General features: G+C 34.3%; 1 protein-coding gene across 1 annotated transcript; it reads right to left on the bottom strand.

The window, feature by feature from the left end:
- Positions 1 to 253: 253 nt before the first annotated feature.
- On the bottom strand, positions 254 to 25678 carry LOC135615736 (probable LRR receptor-like serine/threonine-protein kinase At1g06840). The gene is made up of 21 exons (XM_065114639.1): positions 25295 to 25678; positions 21809 to 21957; positions 19968 to 20118; positions 18951 to 19022; positions 18744 to 18815; positions 16554 to 16697; positions 16404 to 16475; positions 16195 to 16266; positions 15548 to 15622; positions 13748 to 13816; positions 13610 to 13678; positions 13410 to 13481; positions 13145 to 13231; positions 12993 to 13061; positions 10996 to 11480; positions 9810 to 9965; positions 7023 to 7306; positions 5719 to 5770; positions 3383 to 3633; positions 1290 to 1424; positions 254 to 853 (listed from the first exon to the last, which is right to left on the bottom strand). The coding sequence occupies exons 2-21, from the start codon at positions 21906 to 21908 to the stop codon at positions 509 to 511; spliced, it is 2832 nt and encodes a 943-aa protein (XP_064970711.1). The 5' UTR covers positions 21909 to 21957; positions 25295 to 25678; the 3' UTR covers positions 254 to 508.
- Between the last annotated feature and the right edge of the window lie 402 nt (positions 25679 to 26080).

Raw genomic sequence — 26080 nt, forward strand, 5'->3', positions numbered from 1 at the left:
GCGGTACCACCATACATTAATGAGAATAACGTTGTTTCAAATAAAATATCAACTACATAAAAATCCATCTGGCTTCTAACCACCAGCATTAGAGGACCCAAAACAGAATGACATTGCCCAATGTAAAGAGATAATAGAATGAAAAATTACCACTATTAATGATACATGGTGAGACCAGCTAAAAAACCAAGAATTTTCTGATATTGTATCCCTGGGATAAGATGAAGAATGCAGTCAATGCCATTGTACGCCATTAAGTAAACTTTTGTGTTTCCTCACAAAAGGAAAATAAACATTACTTATTATACACAGCATGACCAAACCAAAAACAAATAATTTCCACACACAAGTTCTAAAATGTGCAAATTTTCAGTAGTTTGCCGGAGCAAATGACATACTTATTTAGACACAAAATACTGGACCCAAGGCACAATGAAGACCACCGCCCGAGAGGGAGAGAAAAGGACAACACCAATAATGTCTGATCTTTAACAATAAATATATGCTATCAGCGTGGGATAATCGTAGGCATGGCACCACTAAGAAGGTTACTGCCTGAGACATCAGATGACACATAGGGGTTCCTAGAGTCTGAGGATGATGATGGGGGTGTCGCCTTCATACCGGAATCTGTGGCTGTGGATTCTGATGCTGTGGTATCAGCTTCAGGTGTCATTCGCCATATGGTCTCAAGCTCCCTGACTACCTCTGTCATTGAAGGTCTTGCATCTGTCTCATCCAGACAACATCTAAGTGCCAATGAGACAAACTTCTCGATGCACTCAGATGGATACGAGCCCATACGGTTATCAATGATTGAGAACACCATACTGGACTGACATGCCATGGTCACCTGGTCAAGGAAAACAAGGACACAAAAAAACATTTGTTCATCATTACCTAAAAATAAAATGCATGATTAATTGACAAATTTTATTTAAATAGCTGGAAACTATTTCTAATCAAGTGAATGGGGCTGGTAAATTCTACTATGATTTCCAATCATAATGAATACAGATAATATTGGTTTCCAATATTATTTCCAATCATAATCAAATTACAAACACAAAAGGGAGAGAATTCCAGTATGCTTTCCAATCAAATTACAAATAAGTATATAGTAACATACCCAGTCATGGGAAAACTAGCTATTAATATTGGTTTGACAGGCTCAGACCCACAGAAAATATATGGGTAATAACCAGCAAATATATCATAATGAATAATGTCTTCACAAAAAAAGCAAAGATTCATGAGAATGGCATAAAGACACGCAGTAAGGTGCTCACCTCTCGGACTATGTTTTTTCCATGAGAAATAGGTTGCATCCCCGTCAATATCTCTAAAAGCACAACTCCAAGACTATATACGTCACTTTTATCAGTCAGCTTATGAGTCAAAAAATATTCCGGATCAAGATAACCCTGCAAGAAAAGGTGCATTTTTGTGAAAGAAAATATCGATGGCAGGAGAGCAATTGAATTGGGCTTATATGCCCAAGAGATTGTAGAAGATTCGTTGTAGCATAACTATTTATAGCACTAATATTAAATCATCTCAAAAAGCAATCCATTTTTCTTAGAGAACAATGTCAGGCAATGCTATGCCTCATCCCTTCATGCATCACCTTTCAAGCCATTTCTCAATTTAGAGATACTGCATACAATAATTTTGACTTTAACCACAATTACAAGTGTAATATTTAGCCCAAATAGGCCTCTTGATGTCCATCATGTTGATGTGACCCAAATTATTCTAACCAATCCAACAACAATGACAAGCTGTAATGGCCCAAATATTTGAGGTCGACTAGATGGATCAAGAGAGTTTAAATATTTATTTATAATTTCTAATCAGATTAGGTCTCTCATTACTTTTTATTTTATCATTAACACTAATTGTCTCAACTCTTCTAACTACAACATCCATAAACCTCCTCAGCACATGTCATCTGATTCTCTTATTTTATTCTCTATCTAAATTATCTAAATGTTTACAAAAAAATTACTCTCTTCTGTTTCTTATTAACTCCACATTCATCTCAACAATACAATATTTTTATATATATTTGTTCTTAATCGCCCAACACTTAAATCTATAGGCATTAACAGTCTGACAACTGTCTTACAAGTTCCCATAAATGGGTCATTCTCATGTATTAATCTCAATTAACACTCCCCTAAATTGCATTAGTATCCCCCTAAACATGCATACTTTACCAATTTTGACAATCAAATTAAAATTGTTTATCCAAGCTCTATGCTGACTTCAATTGATTGCATCAATTTCAATTGACCAGTTATCATAGCAACTGACCAACCTTTAACATATTGCAGATTCTCATGTCTTTGTTGCAATCAAATGCTGATAGTAACTTTCTGCTTCAGAACTTCACTGGGCAAGTTCATTTTCATTAACATGAAATTATGGTGGAAAACAGGTTCAGCTGTTCAAAGGATTCAGAAGTTTATGATAGCAAAGTATATTGGGCACTTAAATCCCTAAAATTGATTGACAAGTTTATTATACTAAGTTGATCCATGAAAAGTATCACCAAGATTGGTCAACTAAATGACATCCTCAAGAAATTCTTCAATCCAATAAAGTAAAAAAAAATGGATGAGACCACGAGAGATTGAAAGTTGAGAGATAAAGGTATACATTAGGATGACCATAGTTAATAGAACAAACCATTATCCTCTTTCTACACCAATAAAATATTGACTTGAATGTTCTGGGCACCAGTATTAATCTTCGGTATCATAGGAAGCCATCAAAGGTTGTCTCAGCTTTAGAACTTTGCACTCAAATAAAGTTAAGCAGGCCACCATCATAAAATTAATATAACAATTTAGTTGAGATATGATACTTGATATCGTCAAGCAACTTAGGTTTAAGAATATTTCCTATGACCGGATTTCACGAGAGTGTGGCTTAAATATAACCTTACGAAGCTGTTAGTACTTTTCACAGCAAACACTGGACAAACAAAGTCTCTCAGACTATCATTTGAGCACTTTTCAAAGCAAAACAATCCTCATTGGACAAACAGAATCTCTCAGACTATCATTTGAATACTTTCTAAAGCAATACAATTCTCATTGGACAAACGTGGTCCCACATACTATCATTTGACAGGCATTACTAGATTTCAGATACTAGGCACGTGATCCAAACATCAAAATGTACCATGTTTAATATAGATTCTGCTTAGTTACAAAATGGATGCTCAAATAGTTAGGTTTACTCCTAAATCCTAATATCAAAGTTTAGATGGCAGTCTGCAACTCTGCATGACCACTTCCCTATCAAAAGCCAATTAATATATAGGTTGTAAAAGAAGCTCATACAGGAGAAATTATTTGAATCGAGCAGGACTCACCGGTGTGCCCTTCACCACAGTTGACACATGACCAGGTGCAGTACCTTCAGACTCTGGAACTGGTGCAAGGCGGGAAAGTCCAAAATCAGCAACTTTAGCAGTAAACCTGGAGTCCAGTAAGATGTTGCTGGCTTTTATATCTCGATGAAATATAGGAGGATCAGCTTCAGTATGTAAATAGAGTATGCCCCTGGCAGCACCTAGAGCAATGCGCAACCTCGTAGGAAAGTTTAGAGGTTCTTTGGATCTAGCTGTTACATTACAAATTCAACAATAAGATCTCAACAAACCTACTGGAAAAGAGTCATGACACATAACAACAGCAAAGAAATCAATAACATTTTAAATATATAAGGAGCAAGTTGTGACATAGAAGATGAACATGGCCATGAATAGTAAGCAGTTGATCATCAACTGTATAAGTTGTCAGCTGTTTCAAATGAAGTACATCTTAAAGTTCAACATTGGATACACATATGTTTGATACGCAGTTCAACAGGCATATATCAAATTATTTTCCTGGATATACAAGTCTTTTGATTTGCTGACACGAATGACAGACTGAACAGATCTCTTTTTATCTTTTATTTCCTTCATGATTCTTGTGGATATTGTACAAAGTTTCATGTATTTTTCTTTTTTTAATAAACTTTGATATAAACATGGACATAGATGTAAGCAAAATATTGTAAACTTATATTACCCGGTAAACATCCAAAATGTTGATAGATCTATCAAAAACAAGTTCTAAAGTAACCAATTCTTTTCTGATTTTTCATTTCATCCATATTAGCCTTGGGTCTTTAGCAATTATAATTATTTCAATTTAGAACTGACAATCATGGATTTAGATGTCAGTCCCATACTCAGAAGTGTTGGCTGAGATAGTGTTGACACAGACTTGCACTTTGCTGAGGACATGCATATGCTGTGTAGGTGTGGGCAGCATTCTTGTTAGCTAGCATGAAATCACGCTGGCTTGTGCCAGTCAGCATATACCACGCTGGTAAACCAACCCATTGTGTAGACCATATTTTGGAGTTTGGATCATGGAGTTTTGACGCCAAAGAATTTATCTATTACAAAAGGCTAAAACAAACAAAGAAAAAGATAAATACAAATATTAAAAAAAATCTAAATTCTAGATGTGTTGTTTCAAGTCAACTGAAAAGATCAATAGAAAGGGGGATGATAAAGACACAAATCAATATTCAAATATTTGTCTCCCTCATGAGTTTTGTACACATTTAATTTTGAAGGGTTATTTGAGTTGTTACTCCAGTTAGTGATGTGGTAACCGATAATAACTAAACATGTTGCTCAACAGATTAAAAATTGTTGGAATTTGTCTGATGGCAATGACTTTGCTGGCCTCCTACCAGTGAAGACAGATCAAATGCTGCCTGTCCTTTAAAATCACCACAATATCATTGTGACAGCACCAGCATGTGACATAAGCAAGGTATACAGTTTCGAATAATACTGTTCGTACCGGGCGGTACATACCGGTCCGTCAGCTGACCGGTACACGGACCGCCCGTTATCGGATGGTATATATATATAAACGAGGCGACATCGCCTTGACGACGTCACCCCAGCCTGGGGAAGAGGGGGAAGAGAGAGGCGACGTCGCTTCGGCGACATCACCGAATTATATATATATATATATGTCGAAGGTTTGAAATATCGTACCGCACCGAGCGAATGTCGAAACGACGGTATGATACGATATTTCAAACCTTGGACATAAGTGCTTCCTGTTAGTAAATAAAGTTCCATAGCATATGTGCTACATATCCTGTTGCTCATGTTACCAGCATGTGGCCATATTTTGCATGCCAAGGTGTGCGAATGACACAAAAATAAGGTTTTAATGCATCAACATACTATGTGGGCCTAGAAATGGCATGCAATGCAATGTGAACAAAGGCAAAATGCCAAACTTACACTCATGCTAAGGCCAAAACTTATAAAGCAAAAGCCCACTATGCAACCACAGACACGCAGAAAAAATGTAAGTTACAGAAAAATTAAAAGACACTAAAACAAACACCAAACATCATCATATTTTTCTTGTAGAAGATGATTTCAATCTACCGGTAATAAGGCCCATAAAAAAGAAACACAACATAAACAAAACAATCGAAAAACCTAAACAACCAAGTACCAAATTATGTCTTTAATCCTATTTATTTGAGGTTAAACTTGAATGAGGTGTATGCATACTTTGTCGCATCAAATGCTTTAGTCTCCTTTGCGGTCATGTTACAGAAAGGAACATGTCTTGCAATTAATGTCACTGCTAATAGCTAAATGAAATCAGAACTATTACTGACCAGAAAGGTGATCGCGTAGTGTACCATTAGGCATGAATTCATATACTAGCATCTGCAAGACAAAGACAATTGTAGATTTACCACAAGGTATATACATTACTGGTAGAAAATGTAAGTATTCGACAAGATGCAAATATATACAGTACAACATCCAAATGGCAAACAAGTAAATTTGCAGGTTACAGGATTTTATATTGTGCATGTAGTAATGCTTGTTATTTCCTGTTTCATCTAATCTTTTCCAGAGTGCATAAAGTAAAGACAATTAGTTGCATGAGCTAAATTTGCAATCAATAAGGTAGAAAATTCTACCAAAAACTCGGCCTTTAGGTTTTCAGGCAAGTCCAAATGAGCCTTGGAGCCAGATAATAAGGATGTTCCTAATACAACCTAGAACAGAAAAAATAAAAAAATAAAAATCTCATTCGCCTCGTCTGGGCAAGGCCAGGCTAATTGATTCTAGCAGGCGCCTTCAATTGGGCAGTAAGTGGTCCAGGCAGGTGCCTTCAACTGGGCATGGCCCAGGCACGCACCTGAGCCAAATCGGATTTGGGTCGAGCCTAATTGAAGTTGGTTCGTTGATCAGATTAAACCCATAGCAGTCTGGCCATCAATCTGTATGGGTCTGGCATCCGAAATATCATTCCTTGATTTCAAAAGGATATCAACGTACATTCTGACCCATACCTTTCTCTCATGGTACATTCTGACCCATACATGACAATCAATCAGTTCAGAAATGCATTATGGCATGCATACTAACATAATATACCTTGCATCCTAAGTACTAACAAGTCTATGCAAAATTTACTAGAGAACATTTTCTTCCGAGGTCATTTCTCATAATTGTGTTTGTAATGCTTCAAGCACAATGGTCTTTTACAGATCGAACTTGATAATTAGGCATGCCGGTAGTTAATTTGAGTCACAAATTTTCTAATTCTGCTTAGATTGACTAGAAAAACCTCTTAAACAGATAAAGAAAATGCAAAGCAAAAAACAATAAACCATCTTTTTCCAAGAGGAGTTCTAAGCAAATGAATGAAATCAAACATTACCACTTCTCAGCATCCTACCTTACATTACATAATAAGAACATAATATTCTTAAGTGTATATGAGATTTTCATTTAGTTGTAGGCAGCCAGCTTGTGATTCATGATGACATAAAACAGGAGATAAGAAAAGCATCAATGGGTCATAACCATACAACTTAAAGTCCAAACTATTCTAACAAGTCCATGATATAAGAAGTCATCTAGAGACCATGTTCACATCAAAATTGCTCTATCTGCAAGTTCAAACCTGTTCATCTTCTTCATCACAGTAACCAACCAAAGATACGAGATTTCGATGATGCAACCTTGACAATAATTCTATCTCCGTGAAGAATTCTTTTGAGCCCTGCAAAGAATCTTGTTGTGCACGTTTTACAGCCACAATTGTTCCATCAGCTAAAATGCCTCTGTAAACTTTTCCATATCCTCCTTGTCCAACTTGAGTAGAACTGCTGAATTTGTGTGTTGCCAGTTCCATTTCTTCATAAGTAAAGTCCTTTACTCCATCAATTTTAATTGGAATCTTTGATGCTGTTAATATGAACAATAAAAAAATTCACAATAATATAATTTAAATTGCAGAATGAATTGCTTCGAGTTAGTAAACAGGTCACATGGAATTCATAATGGCTCAAACAACTACAGATAAGGAATTGTAGAGGTCATGATATATCATTAAAAGTTCAAGAGTGTAACCATTTTCAACAATACCCAAAAAATTTGTAAATGAATAATATGTAAAGTGTCTGAAGAATCATTATATTGGTACATAACCTACATAATATGAAATTACCATATAAACAATATGAATTATTTATGTGAAGAAAACAAAGTCAACTATAATTTGTTTTCAATTTTCAAGCACATAACTTATATCTTCATTAAACATGGAGACTCAAAATATAACACCCCGATTAGTTCCACATTGAAAGTGTACTATCAAATTCAATTTTCAAGCACATAACTTTTTGATACGCTTTTGAGTGTACTACTATTAAAATTGACTTATAAAGATCTGATGAGTGTACTACTATCAAATTCAGTTTAAGCATTTTGGCCAATGGCTTGAGCCAAACAAAATTGATAGATAAGTTAGTCCATCAGGGCCGAGTCATAACATTTGGTATCAGAGTCAACCTAGTATTTGGGCATGATGAAGGGGCTCGAGTAAGAAAGGGCTACCCGTAGATGGAGTCAGAAGACTCGTCACGACATGAAACCACCATTGGGCTACGCCTCGTGTGCAACATGCTAGGATTTTATTTGGGCTATGCTAGGCCTTAACGAGGACGTTAGACCCTTGAGTGGAAAAAATTGTAATACCCCAATTAGTCCCACATCGAAAGTGAAAAATACTAAGATTGACTTATAGAGGTATGATGAGTGTACTACTATCAACTTCAACTTAAACATTTTTACTAGTGGTTTGAGCCAAACGAAATTGATAGGTCAGTTAGTCCATCAGGCTCGGGTCGTGACATAAAACCTCACAACAAAATAATAGAAGTTTGTTTTTTTACACCACAATCGTCCAAGGAAAAAGAATCTCATATAATCTCCACAAATGGTGACTCCTTACATAAACTAGAAATGACCTGTGTTTATAGTTCTTCAACAAAAATGAAAGGAAGAAAGAAAAAGTATTTAAAATCTACACCTTGATACAATCATGAGATGTGGATTTGCCTAACCTAAGTGTCCAATTGTCTTGCTACCCTCTAAAATCTAGGACTCTTGCAAAAATAGCCCCATAACAATTGGAGTTAGCTTAGAGAATATAACCATGGTTTATGGGTACGTTGTGACCAAGCGTCACAAAGAAGTTAAATGCCCTTAATATCATCCAATAATGATTAAAAGAAGTGGGACGCTAAAATTAACTAGCACCTCATGAAGTACTATTTTAGCAAACAATAAAAAAACTTAGTGATGCTCATTAACAGTTGTGTTTACAATAAATTGATCATAAGGCACATTTGGAAGCAATTTTTCATTTAAAAAAAATATTTGGAAGCAATTAACGCATGAAAATTGTTGCAAGGATTCTAAATTTTAAAGGGTAATAGGATAGAATGAAACTGAGAGTTGCAAATCCAATTTTGTTACGTTAACTAATGTAAAAAAGAAAAGAAGAAAGAAAAAGTTCTAATCCAACTATTTTGCATGGATGCATCATGTTTGGCATTAGATTAAATTAAACCACATCAACATTGACTATCTAATACGTCAATGGTAATAGTTATAACAAATTTATTGCCTAAAAAAAAAGATATAAATTTTTTCTGAGAACTTTATCACTTGATATATTTACACAATCAATTTCATGATAATCATACTGAGAAGTTCCAAAAAGAGTATTAATTTAACTATCTCATAAAAAGAATTTTCAGTTAATGTAATGCATCATCAATATATTTAATTACTTCATATAAAGCATGAAAAAGATTTAAACGACCACCATAGGATTGAGCATATTAGATTATTTCAAAATATCACATAAGAGCGACCAAGAAGATAAAGCATATCCCATGTTCAAAAAAGGCCATCTTAAAAAATGAAGGTAGATCTTCTAGTTTGTGTAAGGTCTGAGAGCCTCTCGTCGACATGAGAACTGCCCCCTACCAGGCGGTACCAAATTTTTGGCCCCGTATTGCCCTATCGGGCAGTAATAATCAAAATTTCGACCATTACCAATCTATACTGGGCGGTACCGATCGATTTCGATCGTTACCGACCTGTACCCGACGATAACGGTCGATTTCAACCATTACCGACCTTTTAACTATTTTAGCTACAATAGCCGAAATAGCTAAAAACACTAATATAATATATATTAGTGTTTTCAACTATTTTAGACATACCGCTTGGTACGCCCAGGCTATCGTCGATACGCCTCGGTACGCCAGTACAAACCAAAATTGCGAACCTTGGGTAAGATAATAAGACACACTGTCATTTTCCCACTCAATTGATAAAATCATTAACCACAGAAATTTACCTACTATACAATTCTTACAATGGTTCAAGGACTTACACAAGCGTTTTTTGGAAACCATCTGACTTTTAGAATGCCTTCTCATTATAAGAATTGTAACAACCGCGGATAAAATAGCAGCAACAGCAACTGCCCCTAAAATAATGCCAACCACGGCACCCGTGCTTAACTTGGATGATGAAGGATTTAAAAGCTCTGCAGCAGACAAGTCAATTGACAGTCACTACTAAGATACTGAATTAAAAAATAGCCAGCACAAATTTGAACATGTATGTGAATACAAAATTGTTGCTTTTGTGAAAGCTTTGAAGTTTGAAGGTTATCTGCAAACACACAAATAACTTTTGGAAAACAAACTCCCACAAGGTAGGTTAGATTGAATAGGTTGATAAAATTCAATTCAGCAAATGTAGAAAAATATTTAATGAGAAAATGTTTTTTTCATCTTTTCAAAGTGAAAGTAAGCAAAAATGTTGATTAGTCCAGTTAATTAACCTTCAGTCGAAACCCTGGGGTGATTATTTAAGAAACACTCAGAATTGCTGCATCGAGAAATAATCACAGTTGAGAACATTAAAAATTATTGTGTTCAAAAGCTGATCCTTAGAAATTAAAATCCTGACTAATTTGCATCTGTTGATACCATCATTGTGTTCAAAACCTGATACCATCTGTTGTCACAATACAGAGAAGGAAAGTGGAATATACTCTCAAACAATAATTTGCATCTTTTTAGATGCAGTTGTTGGTAAAGAAAGAGTATTTTATAATTGTTGAAAGAACTTTTGTTTCCACATTTTTACAGCTTTCATGTGCAAACTGAATTTCAAGGTCCTCCACAGGTTCTAGATAAATGTGGTCTGCCAACGAGGTTGATGAACTCTATTAACACTAAACATATGCATGGATTAAAAAAAGGTACCATCACTGATAACAATTGCCCATGCAAAGAGAGAGAGGATAACAAATGTTGCTTGCACTACAAAGTTATTTTTCAAACAAAACACATCACAGTTGCCAATGCAAAAGGAGGATAACAAATGTTCCTGGATTACAAAGTTATTTTTCAAACAAAACACATTCATTCCAAAATAGACAACAACCAAAGATTAGAGAAGATAAACAGAACATTATGGTGCGGTTAAAAAAATATCATAAAGAAAATATATATTCTGTTCTTAACAGTATTACATATATGGTAAATAATGTGGTGCACATGATATACCATTGTTTCCATAGTGTCCCAGCTCAAAGTCAAGAAGTTCATAAGGTCCAAAAATAACAGAATCCGGTATCTCCCACCCAGTGAACATGTTTCTGATTCGCAGAACCTCACTTGAATTGAATATTGTACTATCTGTAGGAAATAATCTCAGTTCCATCTTTAACCTTGGACCTTCTTCCCAAACAAAGGAGATAATGTTTAGTTGAGATAGAAACAAGCGAAGGCCATTTGTTAAGTAATGCTCAAAATCATAATAGTATGGTTGGAAATATGAGAACCCTGGACTCTTTAGCCGATATTCAACATTAAGTGTATAGGCACAGAAACATGGAAGAGGAGATAACGGATTATATTCATAACCCATAGGACATGTACAGATTTTTCCTGTATTTGTTGCAGTATCATTCATCTGTACACTCTGAACCTGACAGAACCGATCAATCTGGAGTTGATTAGCATTTTCACATACAGGATTCCCGGTTAACCTGAATATAATGTGACAAGAAAATTAAAATTGTTAAAAATATTTTTAAAAAAAAGAATTAGCTTAATTTTCAAAATCCTCATGAATTAAAATTACCAAAAATAACACATACAAAGACTTAAAAAAAATCAAGGTTCAACACTCTTGCCATTCTTTTTACAAAATTTATGAATGAACCAGATGAGCTACAAATTGAAGTAATGCTACAGCATAAAAATGTCTTAAAATAATTGTGTTGGTAGGATTACACTTCTTTGTGTCCATGTGCCTGAAGGACTAAGGCTAATAAACAGATGTATTTGGAAGATGTGAACAGGGCATCCGCATTAACAAAATATTGTTTAAGTTATTCCAAACTTCATGATTGATCAAATGCACCAAAAGTTCAAAGCACATATGGTGACATGAGATTATGGTCCTAGTATGAGTCTCAAGCAAAATGAAAATAACAGGAAAATATTCCAAGAAAAAACAGTCACCAAAAATTGATGCTCGATGCAGTAGTGCACCATCCAGGTTGATTGGCCATAAATGTATCCCATGTACTTCAAGCAAATCATATCACACAAGACATTCAAAAAGTTTGGGCATTTTCACTTGTTCAAAGTACATGTTTATAATAACACAAAAGTTCATTATGTTAATAAAAGGTTACTCAACTCAACCATATTTGATTGAGAATCAATCAAACCACAGAGTTGTTCAAGATTTTTGCTTCAAAAATTCATCATTTCAACCAAACCATGAAGTAGTTTGGAGTTTTAGTTCAGAAATTCAATTTTTGATACCCTCATTAATGGTATATGAGTTACGATGAAATATACACAATAACTAAACATTCCTAAAGGGCACTTTGGAAATCCAACTCCCATCGAGTCCATATCATGACAAATATGGTATAATGCAGACCTAAGACCAGAGATTTATAAATTGTCAATCCAAATGGGAAGAGCTGCCAGTGAGACAACGAAAGAGAGCATCGCATAGTGATACCATCAATGTAGCATCAGATGTCCCACATAATGCAAACTAGGTGGTGAATCTATGATATATGTGAATCTTAACAAAATTGACAAAAACTTGAGCAAGATTGTAATATTCTCAATTAATTCACATATGATCTTAGTATGTAAATATTATAACCACAGTGCAGTATCCAAGTGCTCTTTTTGCAGACAAGTTGACAGGTTTCATATCTGGGTTGCAACACTGAGATTTTAGACATTATAAAGAACACGGAGCTTCACTATTCAGTTTGACAATAATTAAAGAAAATGATTGGGGATCAGATAAAACATCATCACTGTATAGTTCATCTGTTCAAAACCCTTAGCGTATTATTACAAATTATGGGACACTATGTTCAACATGCAAAACAAATATATGATGAAAAAGTAAATTGTGCAAAAATTAGAAATAAATATATATGATGAAAAGGTAAATCAGCTGTCTTATTAGTAACTATTATTCAAATGACAAAAGATTAGGAATAAAGCACAAAATAAAAACCTACAAGATAGTGACATTTGCAGGAGGGTTAAGAGTATCCGACAGATTTGTGAGATTATTAAACCGAAAATCCCTGCAAAATTAAAGCAGGAAGCTTCAGATAAAATAAAAAATTATCAACATAGAACAATCATCTACCTTTTAATAATATCTTACAAGATTAGACTTTTGTTTCCTGTAAAATTCATGTTTTGCCAAATGTTGGATGGAACAGAACCACTTAGATTATTATTCTCAAGCAACCTGCAAAATGGAACAAAATGGATAATATAGTGTTTGTTAAAGCACAGCATGTCGCTAACTTGCAGCTCTGACTTTGCAAGATCTTAAACCGGTGATTAGGAACATAGCAACTAAATGAAATCATGAAAGAAAATCCAGTAACTACAACCATATATGTGACAAGGACTATGACTCTTACAGTTTTTGAAGATTAGGAAGGCCTGAGAAGTTTGAAGGAATGGTTCCACTAAGATGGTTGTTTGACAAATCACTGCATTCATTCCAACATATCAGATATAGGAGACTGTTCTCATGACAAACAGGTCAAAAGAAGAGTTCATAACAAGACACTATAAACCTTAAGCTACATTTTTTATTCAAGGAAAGAATTCCCCATACATGTTAGTTATATTATTGGAAAGCCTGTTAGATGGTATATTTCCAGTCAAATTATTCCCGCTAAGATCTCTGCAAAATAGCAAGTTTGTTAGATTTCATCGGCAGCAGATGGACACCAACTTAAACACAAAATCTTACAAATATCCAAGTTGAGGTATTTGACTGAAATCAGGAACAGGTCCTTGCAAGCTACAGTTCCTAAGACTCCTGGTAAACCATAATAAATCTACATAAGTTCATATGCAACAAGAGCTTGACAAATTATAACAATCCAACTAGAAGCAACAAAATAAAACAACAACAATGTGCATGCCCTATTATGTAGAACCTAAAATATACAAACACTGTAAAAAGTAAAAACCATATTGAGCTGGCATAGAATTTATTAGTTAATCATGCATCAAGCGTTTTCAATAAAATTTACTATGAATATAACAGCCAGGCAACAAAAAGTACAATGTCAATGAACGAGTGATACAACAAGTCAACAACTACAACAAACCGTACGATCCCAACTATTTCAGATCAGCTACATTGACTGTTTGCCATCATTGTGCTCTGTCAAGAGCAATATTTCTATTCAAACTAAGAGCCATCGAATGTATGAGTTTAAATAAGTTGGTCACAAGAGAAACTGAAAGTATAAAAAATAATTCTTATGGAAACAAAAACAAGATGTTAAGGAGGATAATCTTTGGCAAACTGAATTTTGTTCACATGACCAAGGATCACGTGATAATAAGATTGTTATCATAAAGAATTGATACCAATACTGCTATTGGAGATGTCATGAGGGACAACTTTTCTAGATTAATAAACAAGAGGCTACTTTCACCATTTCATGTCTAATTTTTAGTGCGATGCTAGCTCCTGGATTTGAATACTTTAAAACTTCAATGCAAAGAAATATTTGTTCCTTGTTTACACTGCATATAGACTTTACATTGAAAAACCAATTGAATATAACTCTTCTGATAAAAGCAGCACTGTTGATAGACTTTGGTTCCTCGAAAGCACTGTGCGAATTGGAAACTTAGTTTGTTGGAGCTCCTAGACCAGCCTGTCATAGAATTATTGTAATCTCCTCCCATACTGACACTAAACTTGCACATTAAGCCTCTCCCACAATGTCATTCAGAAATTTAGTTCCTTGGCTATTACTCTCTTTACATGTTTTTCCTTTCAATTTTAGCTGTTACACAGGCCCTCTTTGGCTCCTGTGTTTACAGCAGATGATTACGTATGTTGATCAGTTGCTTTTGGTTGGACAGATAACTGCATAACGCAGGTGAGTACCTGCACTCTAACAGCGTGAATCCCCACAAATATAGAGGTGTTTATCACATTTTTTGGGTGTGTGCCAGGCTATATAGCATGATACATTTTCAGAGGAACTTTATAGTTCCCAAGAAAAAAGAATAGTATAGAACTGGATTTTCTTATTGTCAACAAAATATAGGGAAGGATGGTACTACATTTTCAAAATAAAATATGTTCTAAAATTTGTGAGAAAACACTTAAAGCAAATACAACTATATCCCTAAGCAATAACTTGCATCGCTTTTTTAAGAGCAGGCATTTCACCAATTAGCTTCAAAAACAGCAGCAATTACTTCTATTTCACATAAAGGAAAAAAGGAGAACCGAGTTGATTATGTGCCTTTAGGTAAAAATATAAATTGTAAATGAGAATTTGTCACATTTGACTTATATAAGCCTATCAAAATGCAATTAAAACCAAGTTAGTTTTCAGTTAAATGGCTTTTTCCAACAGCAAGAAGAGCTTACTAAGATTCAGGACAAGATGTTATTTAGTTTCTACTTTCTACAATAACCATTCATGAAATGTTGTAGAGCCATCAGAACCAACCATTTTGTATTAAAGCTATGTACAAAAAGTTCCTCAAAAGCTTGCAAATAAGAAGAAAATGCACTTACAACTTTAACAGTTTAGACATGTTGACATAAGAATCTGGAATTGATGTCCCATTGAAGTTATTATTGTCCAGTTGACTGAGACATAAAAGAAAAAAATTACTTGATAGATAATTCACATCCAAAGGTGTCAAATCTACAAAAATAAAAATGAGAAAGGTTATAAATAAACATTTGGCGAGATTTATGTGACTATCAATAGTTTGTGATGAGTTCCAACTACAGACAAGTGATCAATTCAAGATTTGCAAAAAGTATTCAGTTACCAAAACATGCCTAAGAAGTCGACACGACAATTCAACAAGGTATATATACAGTCGGAAAGATTCATCAAATGAGATGCGTGAAAATAAAGAATGTTAAATTATTCATTCTACACCATCTCATTTTTATGCTAATCCATCTAGGATGTTCTCTTTTTAATGTTATTTAAATGCAGATATCACAGCCAACTGAACTTAGATAAGAAAGGGGAAAAGAAACTTTACCTTCCATCTGTGATGGTGTGGAGTTATTTAACTTTGCAGAATCATATTGCAACAAAGGAAGATCATGGCTTTGTCTCAAGAAACAAGTGCATAAAGAGAAAAACACTATGCAATTATAATTTTGGCATGTCCATTTAATACAAATATAGTATTGATACCTACAGGATTAACAATTCAGGAAGGCTGGAAAATTCTGGAGGAAGATGTCCAGTGAGGTTGTTGTTGTCCAGCAAACTGCAGTACAGTTCGTTAATGATAAAAAAAAAGTTCACAGTCATTGAAAAAAGATCTAGGTCCACTTCAATACGGAAATTGCTGTAGAAGTGTCTAACAGATGGTAAGATGAGAAGGAAAAAACCAACGTAACTTACAAATGCACAAGTTTTGGTAATCTGGCCAATTCTGCTGGAATCTGTCCGCTTATTGAGTTGTTGTTCATGTGGCTAAGGAAAAAAGATTCCAAGAAAATATATGAAAATAATATAAAGCCAACTAAATGGAGGACATCGAAGCCTACTCACAAATGCTTTGTTTTGTTCAAGTTTGCAAATGATTTTGGAATTTCTCCTGATATATGGTTTTCATCAATTTGTATTCTGTCTAAGTTTGGGAGGTAACCAATCTCTTCAGGTAAAGAACCAGATAGTCGGTTACCATTCAAGAGCCTGCAAGAACATAACAACATGTGAAAATTTATTGTATAGATTATTAAAAAGGTGACATATATGTTCGATTTGTGGAGATGGCATTTTGAAATGTAACGCCAGAATTAATAGTTAAACGTGATTAATGAAAGATGCTTATGATAGTATAAAAGTTATGTATAAAGGTCTAAAAAGAAGATAGAGAGATTTGCTTCAACTCCAAACAAAAATGACCATTATATAAAAATGATGAAACATTATCAACATATTTTTACAAATTAGTCATACTAATCATCAGGTTCACAAGGAAAACTGCATCTTTGCTTAGACCTTAAGTATAACCAAAGTTTCCAAACAGCACATACTTGCAAATTAATGCAACTTGGTGAGTAGGATGATACATGGACCCAAGGATTCAGTTTGTTTCTTCAGTCAACTCTAGATGGCAACCTGAATCAATAATTGCCTATGGAACATTTAAACGGCATGAAAGACCGAATTATAAATATATGCTCTACTTCTCCTAAGGAATTTCATTTCTTATACATGACCAGTATACTATGCATGAGCTGTTAATGTATAGCTTGGCCATTGATGCACTAACAGTTCATTTGAAATACAGAACTACATAATGGTATATGCTCCATTACCACTAGATGCATAAGAATAAAGCAGTAGATGTTCTTATCAACAAATTCAAGCTCTGGTCCAAGATACTCAGGTGATAACTATGTACTAACACATCTAAAATTTGCATTAGCATCAGTAAGAATAAACACATAACAGAACTATTTAAGTCAGTGTTGCTAAGAATATGTGGGTACCAAATATGTGTATCAGCTCCGCGGATCCATTTCAGCCATTATATCTATTTATTCCATATCCTCTATTACTCTCCTTAATAAATCTATTTATTCTTCCTCTTTCTTTCCTCACCATTGTGTCTTTAAGTGATGAGTCCTTCCTGGTGCATGACTATGCTGAACATATAGAAGACCACCTTAGGTGATTTTTTCCTTTCGTTGATGCACACAAAAGATGGTTCACCTTTAGATGATTTCAAGACTAATTGTACCTAATTAACTCTAGAATATGGTCCCATGTTGAAAAATACTGAGGCAACCAACGGTACCAACCTGTCCACGAGGCCTTGAGTTGAACTTAAGTATTAGGGTCATGTTGGCAAATTACTGGATACAAAAGTTCATGAGTAGGATTTTTCAATTGAGCCTCACTACCTCAAGAAGTCAGTTTACTAGCAATCTATTTGAATTATAACCTCGCCAACTTGTAGTATTCCAAACCAGCCGACTAAAAGACCACAGTCGATGACTAGATCTGATGGCCTAAATGAAACCTTTCTCTACTCTCACAAACCCCGCTTGAGCATATGCTGATCATTCTTAGGTTATGTCCATGCCAGTGGAACAGAAAAAACATTATTCCAGTCAATACTTTTTCAAAATCTGATCCGATATTTCAATCCTCATCAAAAATATGCATCCACAGTTAAATTGGCAAATCAGGCAGTCCATGTCCCAATACATAACCATAACGGTGGTGAGCAACATTACATCCCTGATTCAAGCAAAAATTACTAAAATCTAATTAGTAAATACAACTTCTAGAATGATACTGGATTTTGTAGATGAGAATGTCTAGCAGAAATGTCTTGCAGATATGTGTTACATCCATTCTTGGTTTGTCATTCAACAACTTGACTAACTCTACGAAATTTATCTTGTTTCTCATTAAATTATTCAATTAGATTCATCAAAAGAAAATCTCTAAATAATGAATGTATTTTTATAACGTAAATTAAAATTTTATTTGAACCACCAAAAAAATATACAGCTACAGGTGTAATCACAAAACTAAGATAACCTCGATCAGTCACGCTAACCTGACGAAACCAGTCATAACAACATGCTTAGCATATAATAATTTCATGAACAAATTCAAAAAGGCAGGAAATATAGAAAGCATCTATTCATAGGAGAAAATAATTAAGAACTCACAAACGTTTCATAGATCTAATCAGAGTTTTGTTCATACTACATGACTTACAAGAGTTTCAAAGAAGTAATGTTGCCTATCTCCTTGGGGATACTGCCATTTATGTTGTTCCACATAAAGTCCCTTCAGAAGTATATACAAAAGATTTAGTTGGTGCTTATCAAAAGAAACATTTCGGAAACAACGCACCATTACAGTGCAAAATCTAAAGCACATACTGAAAAAACTTCATGTGAAAAAGATATCTTGTTGACTCACAATATCGTCATACGTGAAAGGCGGCCAAGCTCAGGAGCTAAAGTTCCAGATAAATTTCTTCTAAAAAGCTGCCTGTAAGAAGAACAAATCAGCTCACAGGTGTGAATGTTCAAATCCATCTTATTTAGATCTGAAACATATATATATATATATATATATATATATATATATATATATATATATATATATATATATCATAACCAGATGACAAAGTTCATATATCATCAAATTTTAAGGGTTCTTTTAATAAGCATGCCATAAAATTAATGGTTGATACCAATGCACTAGTCCACTGTATTACAAATTTACAATGGTTTTAAAAAGAAAATTGTTTCTAAATACAGATCCTTTTCATAATATCCTTTTTATATCCTCTATCATGGTATTGCCACTAATGCAATCACACCGCCATGCTACATTTCATTACTAATGTAGTGGAAGAAAGGAAACCATGTTTTGCTTGGACCCTAAACAATTTAGCTTCAACCATGTTGATGGTCTCACATTATTGGTTGACAGGGAATCAAAGTGGATTTACCAATAAGCCACAAAGTGCTATGGTTCTTACATATGATTTCTAAATTTATTCAGAAGTAATTCGCTGAGACAGTGCACCTTTTTTCCAATTTCTTCTATAGATACCATAAATAAAGTGCACATAGATGGATCAACCTATTCTTGAAATATGAAAATAAGCATTTGTGAGAACTGTTACAATTCTGTCTCAACATTTAACCATGGACAGCTGGTAGAATGAAGATGGATTGAATAATCAACTTATCACTGAGCAACTCCTGCTAACAACTTGGTGCAGTGAAATGCATTATAAGTAACAGAGTACTTGCTTTTCACTTGCAGATTTAATATAAAGAAAATCTATAATACCATATGCAAAATAGATCTCACAACAAAATTACACTCAAAGCTTATCATAACTAATATTTCATGCCAAACATAGTCATTTGTACTTGGAATAAAAAACTCAATAAAAGAACAAAGAACAATCCTTGGTCATACAACTCTATGACATGTAGATATCCATCGCTTAATGTCAAATTATAACATATCACCCCTGTCCAATTTGATGTGCAAGGATCTCCAACTTCCCAATTGTTTAGTTTGCCCAGAGGATCAATCAAACGACTCCTAATAGCCTTCAAAGCATTAACTGCAGATCAAGATAAAACAAGTAAATCAAATTATATTCTAGGCAAGTACAAGCAACTCTTAATCTACAATCAAATTACTCTAAGATAATGTGCACATGGATAATATAATTAAATATATTTAATTCTTGAAATAATTTTCGTTGTTGTATAAATCACTAGGAAATACTTTCAATTTAAATTTTAAACAAACAATGATGACATTATGGGCTTTCAGCACAGCAGTTCCACATGATCCATGATCCTAAAGTACTAGCTAAAAGTTAAAGATATGCACAATAGGTAAAACAAAAGATAATAATAAGAATTATAATAATTATATAAAATGATAAAAAATATACTGTTGTGTCATAATCAAGAAATATCAACAAAAAATTAGATGCATACGAGACAAGTCCTATTAAATGTATAATACTGATTTCTTAAATATAGAAATATAAGGACCATTATATTAAACAAATAGCAAGGAATTACTGAAGATATATTTACAATTTGTTATAGATAACTCAGATATATACAAAATAAATGCTGAAGCTCAAATAAAAATTACCTTAGTTTTCAACACTTTGACAGTTTATAAATATAGTTATGAATCTCCTATGTTCCCTATATCAATGATGGTTGGTGAATTGTTCGGAGATATACATTTTAAGTGTGAGTTGGATAATTTTTAACACAGGACCTTCCACTTGATATCATAAATTTATGATCAATGTCATTGTGTCTAAAAGCTTAAGCCTGTAGATGAGACTTGATCTGATTTATATTCTTAAATCTTATCACAGAAGGAAAAAAAGAAACAAACTTTAGGTAACTATGGTAGAAGATCCACAACCAACTTTTGAGGTTAGAATCCTAGTTCAGTAAGCAATATCTCATAAGAACAAGCTAGAAGCCTAAACCCAAACCAACAAAATCTAACGAGGAATCAAATTTCTTTGAACTAGCAAGCAGAAGTAAATCAGGGAGCACTCTTCATGAACCCCAAACACACGTTGGTCATGTGGCAAATCAAGGTTTCCATCTTCAACAAGAGTGTCACTTCTACAATTGTGAGGAACATCAATTAAGTACCATGCATAATTATTCATGCTAGTTAGTTTACAGGCTCTACTGTGCTGGAAGTTTGTTGATAACATTGACCAATTCAACTTAATTTTCCAATGGCAAACTGATATAAATTAATCATGCCTGTATACACAAAGTCACAAACCAAATTTGTATTTAAGAACAATTAAAAACTATTACTTAAATTTAGTATAGGTATTGATATTCTGCAAATAATAACTTTAAGGCTTTCAAGAAAAAAGAAAAAAATTATTTTCAAATTCTTCAATTCAATCCCCCAAAACAAAGTCAAGAACATGGAACTCTTAGTACCGTGGTACATAACGGCATATCGTGCCTCGATATGTCGGTATGGACCAAACTTGTATCAGTCTGATACCCAAATCTGTAATCATCGTTCAAGATATAAAAATTCTTTCATAGAGAATGTTTCAATTTTCAACATACCAATCCAGCACGACTATTTTACAATTATAAGAAAAAAATAGCCTTTCTAACCAAGTTATTGCACCCGAAAAAAAAATAGTTATTGCACTGACATAATCAATTAATGAAGTATTAAAAATGACATTCATAATAATAAGATTATACACGCATCTTTGAATCACCAGGACATGGATTCACCTTCTGATGGATCAGTGAGTTGTGCTCCTGTAAGTTGCAGAAACTTAAAAGATAAAGCAGCCAAGGCAGCCACAAAGAAGAAATATTTAGTGGTAGACATCTTAATGCTTCCTAGAAGAAGTTTTGAATTCCCCAGAAATCAGGTTCATCTGCAATATGTAAAGATGTTGCAAATTAGTCTGGCAGATACTAAGCTACATCTTTTATTCGAGTACACTCCACTTTACTGAACAAGTCAATAGGACAAGAAGGCCAAAAAATAAAATTTTGAAACTCACAGCATAAAGTGTAATTGATTAAAACACTATTAACAGTAAAAATTAGGACTACGATTAATTAAATTGATGCAAACAGTGCATAAAAACAATTTGTAACAAGATGTTAATATTTACAATCTACTTCAAATATAGTATGGAGAGGGTGGATCTTGGTACAACAATAAGGTTACTCCTAGGAATCAAGTCATGGAAATAACATCTCTAAATATATTTTGGAGGTAAGGTCCATTGACTCTCACCAAACCTCATATTAGCGGGAGCCTCATGCAATAGGTATGTCCTTTTACTTAAAATGTACTATGGGTATTTAAAACTATTTGATGTTTATAGCAAAGGGAAGAGCAAGAGGGTTTTAATAACTAATTGATGTTTCCTTCAAAGGGTAGAAGAAGATGGATGTCGTACCGCTTCAAGACTTCAACATGTTACAACATAAGATATCTACACACTGGACTTGTATTAAACCATAGTCAAGACTTCATATAACAGAAGGAAAACCATAATCAAGACAAGTCATCAATGACTTCCAACAAGACGTCAAGACCAATTAGCAGCCTGTGTAAATTTTAACACTCAAAGCTAGATAATGATCTGGATCATCATCCTCTTGAGAACTGTCCCTGATTGCACCTCTAGATGTAAGTGCCAACAGTGAACAGAATGCGGTGTTTTAGAGACCATTGGCAATATTAAGAAACTTTATCATTATACAGGGTGTGTCATATTGGTAAATTAAGGAGTAGTTGTAATTGAGAATGACTTTTAATGTAAATTTTCAAATTAAACTTAAAATTACATAAAATATAACTACTTTTAGTGTGTGTGTGTGTGTGTGTGTGTGTGTGTATGTATATGTATATGTATATGTATATGTATATGTATATGTATATGTATACATATACATATATATATAAATATACATATATGTATGTATATGTATACATACATACATACATACATACATACATATATATATATATATATATATATATATATATATATATACATACATACATACATATATATATATATATACATATATATATACTTGTATGTGTATGTGTATGTGTATGTATATGTATGAGTATATATATATATATATATATATATATATATATATATATATATATATATATATAACTTTTTAATATAGGAACATTAACCTAAACTTATATAAGCCCTATTTTTAGGCATAATTAAAATTTCCACCAAGGCACTATGCATTTATGTACTTTATTTTAGCATATATCACACATAACACATATATTATAAGTTATATATTATATATTATATTTAGAAAAAGTTCTTCCAAAGCTTTCTTTTTTGGAAGGTAGGACAACTTCCTCTTCTCATCTAGGTTTCCATCCATGCAAATTTGGTGGTGGCCATAGAGGAGAGGTGGCATCGATCCCGATGCAACCGGCAAAGGGTACAGCAACATAGAAGGCAAGCCCTCCTACTATGCTTCTCTCCTCTCCACTTCTCTCTTCTTCCTAGGATCACCGAAATCAAAATTGGCAGGAAAATTAATGATACAGCCAATTTCCAGCTAATTCAGATTAATTCCCTTCGTACACCCGATTTCATGAGAAAAAATTGGATCAGTCAACATCAATTCCTGGTATATTCATGATTTCTACAGGAAACTATTTATTTTAGTAATCACTTCCAGAGTTAAATTTGCATCATCTAATTCAAATAACTATTTACAATACTAATCAATAATTATGCAGCAACGAGTTGCTCCTCTTATTTCCAAACAACCACCCACATGCAGTAATCAGAGAGACAAACCACAGAAACTCATACAGGTCACACAAATTCCACCAAATAACTCAAAGCAAATTCACATGCAGCCAAATCATTACTTATTTTAGTAATGAAGAAAAGGGCAATTCATTTTATCTCACAAACTTCATCAATGCAACCTTTAACAATGGCAAAAACATGGAAAAACATATATAAATGCAAGAAAATCTTCAGAGAAAGCATGTTATTTCTTCAAATCACTCCTCAAGCATCACAAATCAACAACCCAAACCACAACAAAAACAAAAACAGAACTCAAAAACTCCAAGTTATAGCAACCATAAACAGTGGCATCCTTCCCAATCCAAACCCTACAGAAAACCACAGAAGCCCTGGAAATATTGCTATATACAAATAAGTTCTCAGACAAAACATGTTATGACTTCAGATCACTCTGAACCTATCAAAGTTTAACAATCAAAACCACAAAACAATAAACCAGAATCTAAGGCTCCATGCCAAATTCAACTTGAACGGCGACATCCTCCCGATCCTGACCCTACCAAAAGAAACCGAGAAACCCAAGAAACAAACCTAAATGCAAAAAGTTATTATGGGAAGCATGTTATGTATGACTATAATCATTCCTCGCCTTCCGCAAATCAACCACCAAAACCACAACGAATAACAAAAAAAAAAATCCAGAAACCAAAAACTGTACGCCATAGCAACCTTGAACAGTGGTATCCTCCCGAGCTAGACACTATAAAGAAACCCGGAAAAAACTAGAGCAAGAAATTCTTCAAAAAGAGCACGTTATGACTTCGAATCACTCCTCTCGTACGACAGATAAAAACCATGAAAACCACATTAAAAGGAGCAAAAGAAAATAATCCAGAGCTCACGACCCATCAAGAAACCCAAGAAAGACAGAAACATATATAAACACAAGACTTTTTGAAAGAAAGTATGTTATTTCTTTAGATGACTCCTCAACTACCACAAATCAACAATCAAAGCCAATAAAACCACGACAAAGAAAATTTTTAATCCAGAACTCAATTAGCCAGACGAACAATAGCGTCCTCCCATTACAAACCCCTACCAAGAAACCCGGTAAAACCCAGAAACTTAACTAGATACGAGAATTAAGTTAGGACGTCGAATCACCCCTCGCGTACCACGAACCAACTGATTGAAACGACAAAAAAGAAAAACAAAATAATCCATAGTTCACGAAATCCAAAGCTACAATCTCAGGCCAAACGGCCCCGAGATCACAAAATTAACGAAGAAACCACCACAGTCCACACCGAACTCTAAAAGACATAAAAGAAACCAAATGCGATAAATTCTTCATATTACCCTTCGTCTACCAGGAATCGGCAATCAGAACCCTTAAACCCATAAAAATAAGAAGAAGAATAAAAAAGAGATTCAAGAAGCGCCAACCACTTACAACGAGGCCAGGTAGCACAGCGGGGAGATCGCAGCATTCACCACGAAGCCGGAGAGACAACCCGAGCGCCAAGAAAACATGGGTGCCGCGGAGTGACGCGACAGGCAGTAAAGAATGAGAGGAAGAGTGGGGATTTGCGGGATTCGTCCTCTGACCGAGTCGAAGAGGAGGAGGAGGACCGAGGAAAAGGTCCGATGGTAACATCCTCCTCTCTACTTAACTCTTTCGCGATGGCGTGAGGTTGACTTCACTGCCGCAGGGCAGTGAGTCCAAAACCTAAAGGCACAATGGAATATAATATGTACAGCGATCGGAGACAGCAAAAGACGGAGAGGGAGAGGGAGAGGCGGAGGGGGAGGGCGAGGAAACGAGGGCAAGCGAAGAGATCGACCAAAATTACGAGAAAGGACAAACGTAGGCCGCACATCTTAAACACCACCGTGAATACGTGTGAAGCGCACGTGAGGGAAGCTGGGTTTAATCCTTCGGCTGACGTGGCTATGACGCACGCTAATCGTAATGCTTGTCGGAGTGCGAAAGAGGGCGCACCAAATGGTCATCAATTGGTCGGCTGGATGTTGCACCTAACCACATAAATGATAGTTATGTAAATTACTGTTTTAGTAAAACAAAAGAACTCAATAGTAGTTATGTAAATTACACCACTTAAATTAAGGAAAAATATTAATTATTCTTATAAAAATCTTAATTATTTTTTATAGATAAAAAAAGAACCGATAAGAGTTAGATGTTATCCGTTCATTAATTTAGTTTTCTTTTAGAAGA

This window comes from Musa acuminata, chromosome BXJ2-6 (assembly GCF_036884655.1).
Source record: "Musa acuminata AAA Group cultivar baxijiao chromosome BXJ2-6, Cavendish_Baxijiao_AAA, whole genome shotgun sequence".
In the NCBI taxonomy this organism is placed as follows: Eukaryota; Viridiplantae; Streptophyta; class Magnoliopsida; order Zingiberales; family Musaceae; genus Musa; species Musa acuminata.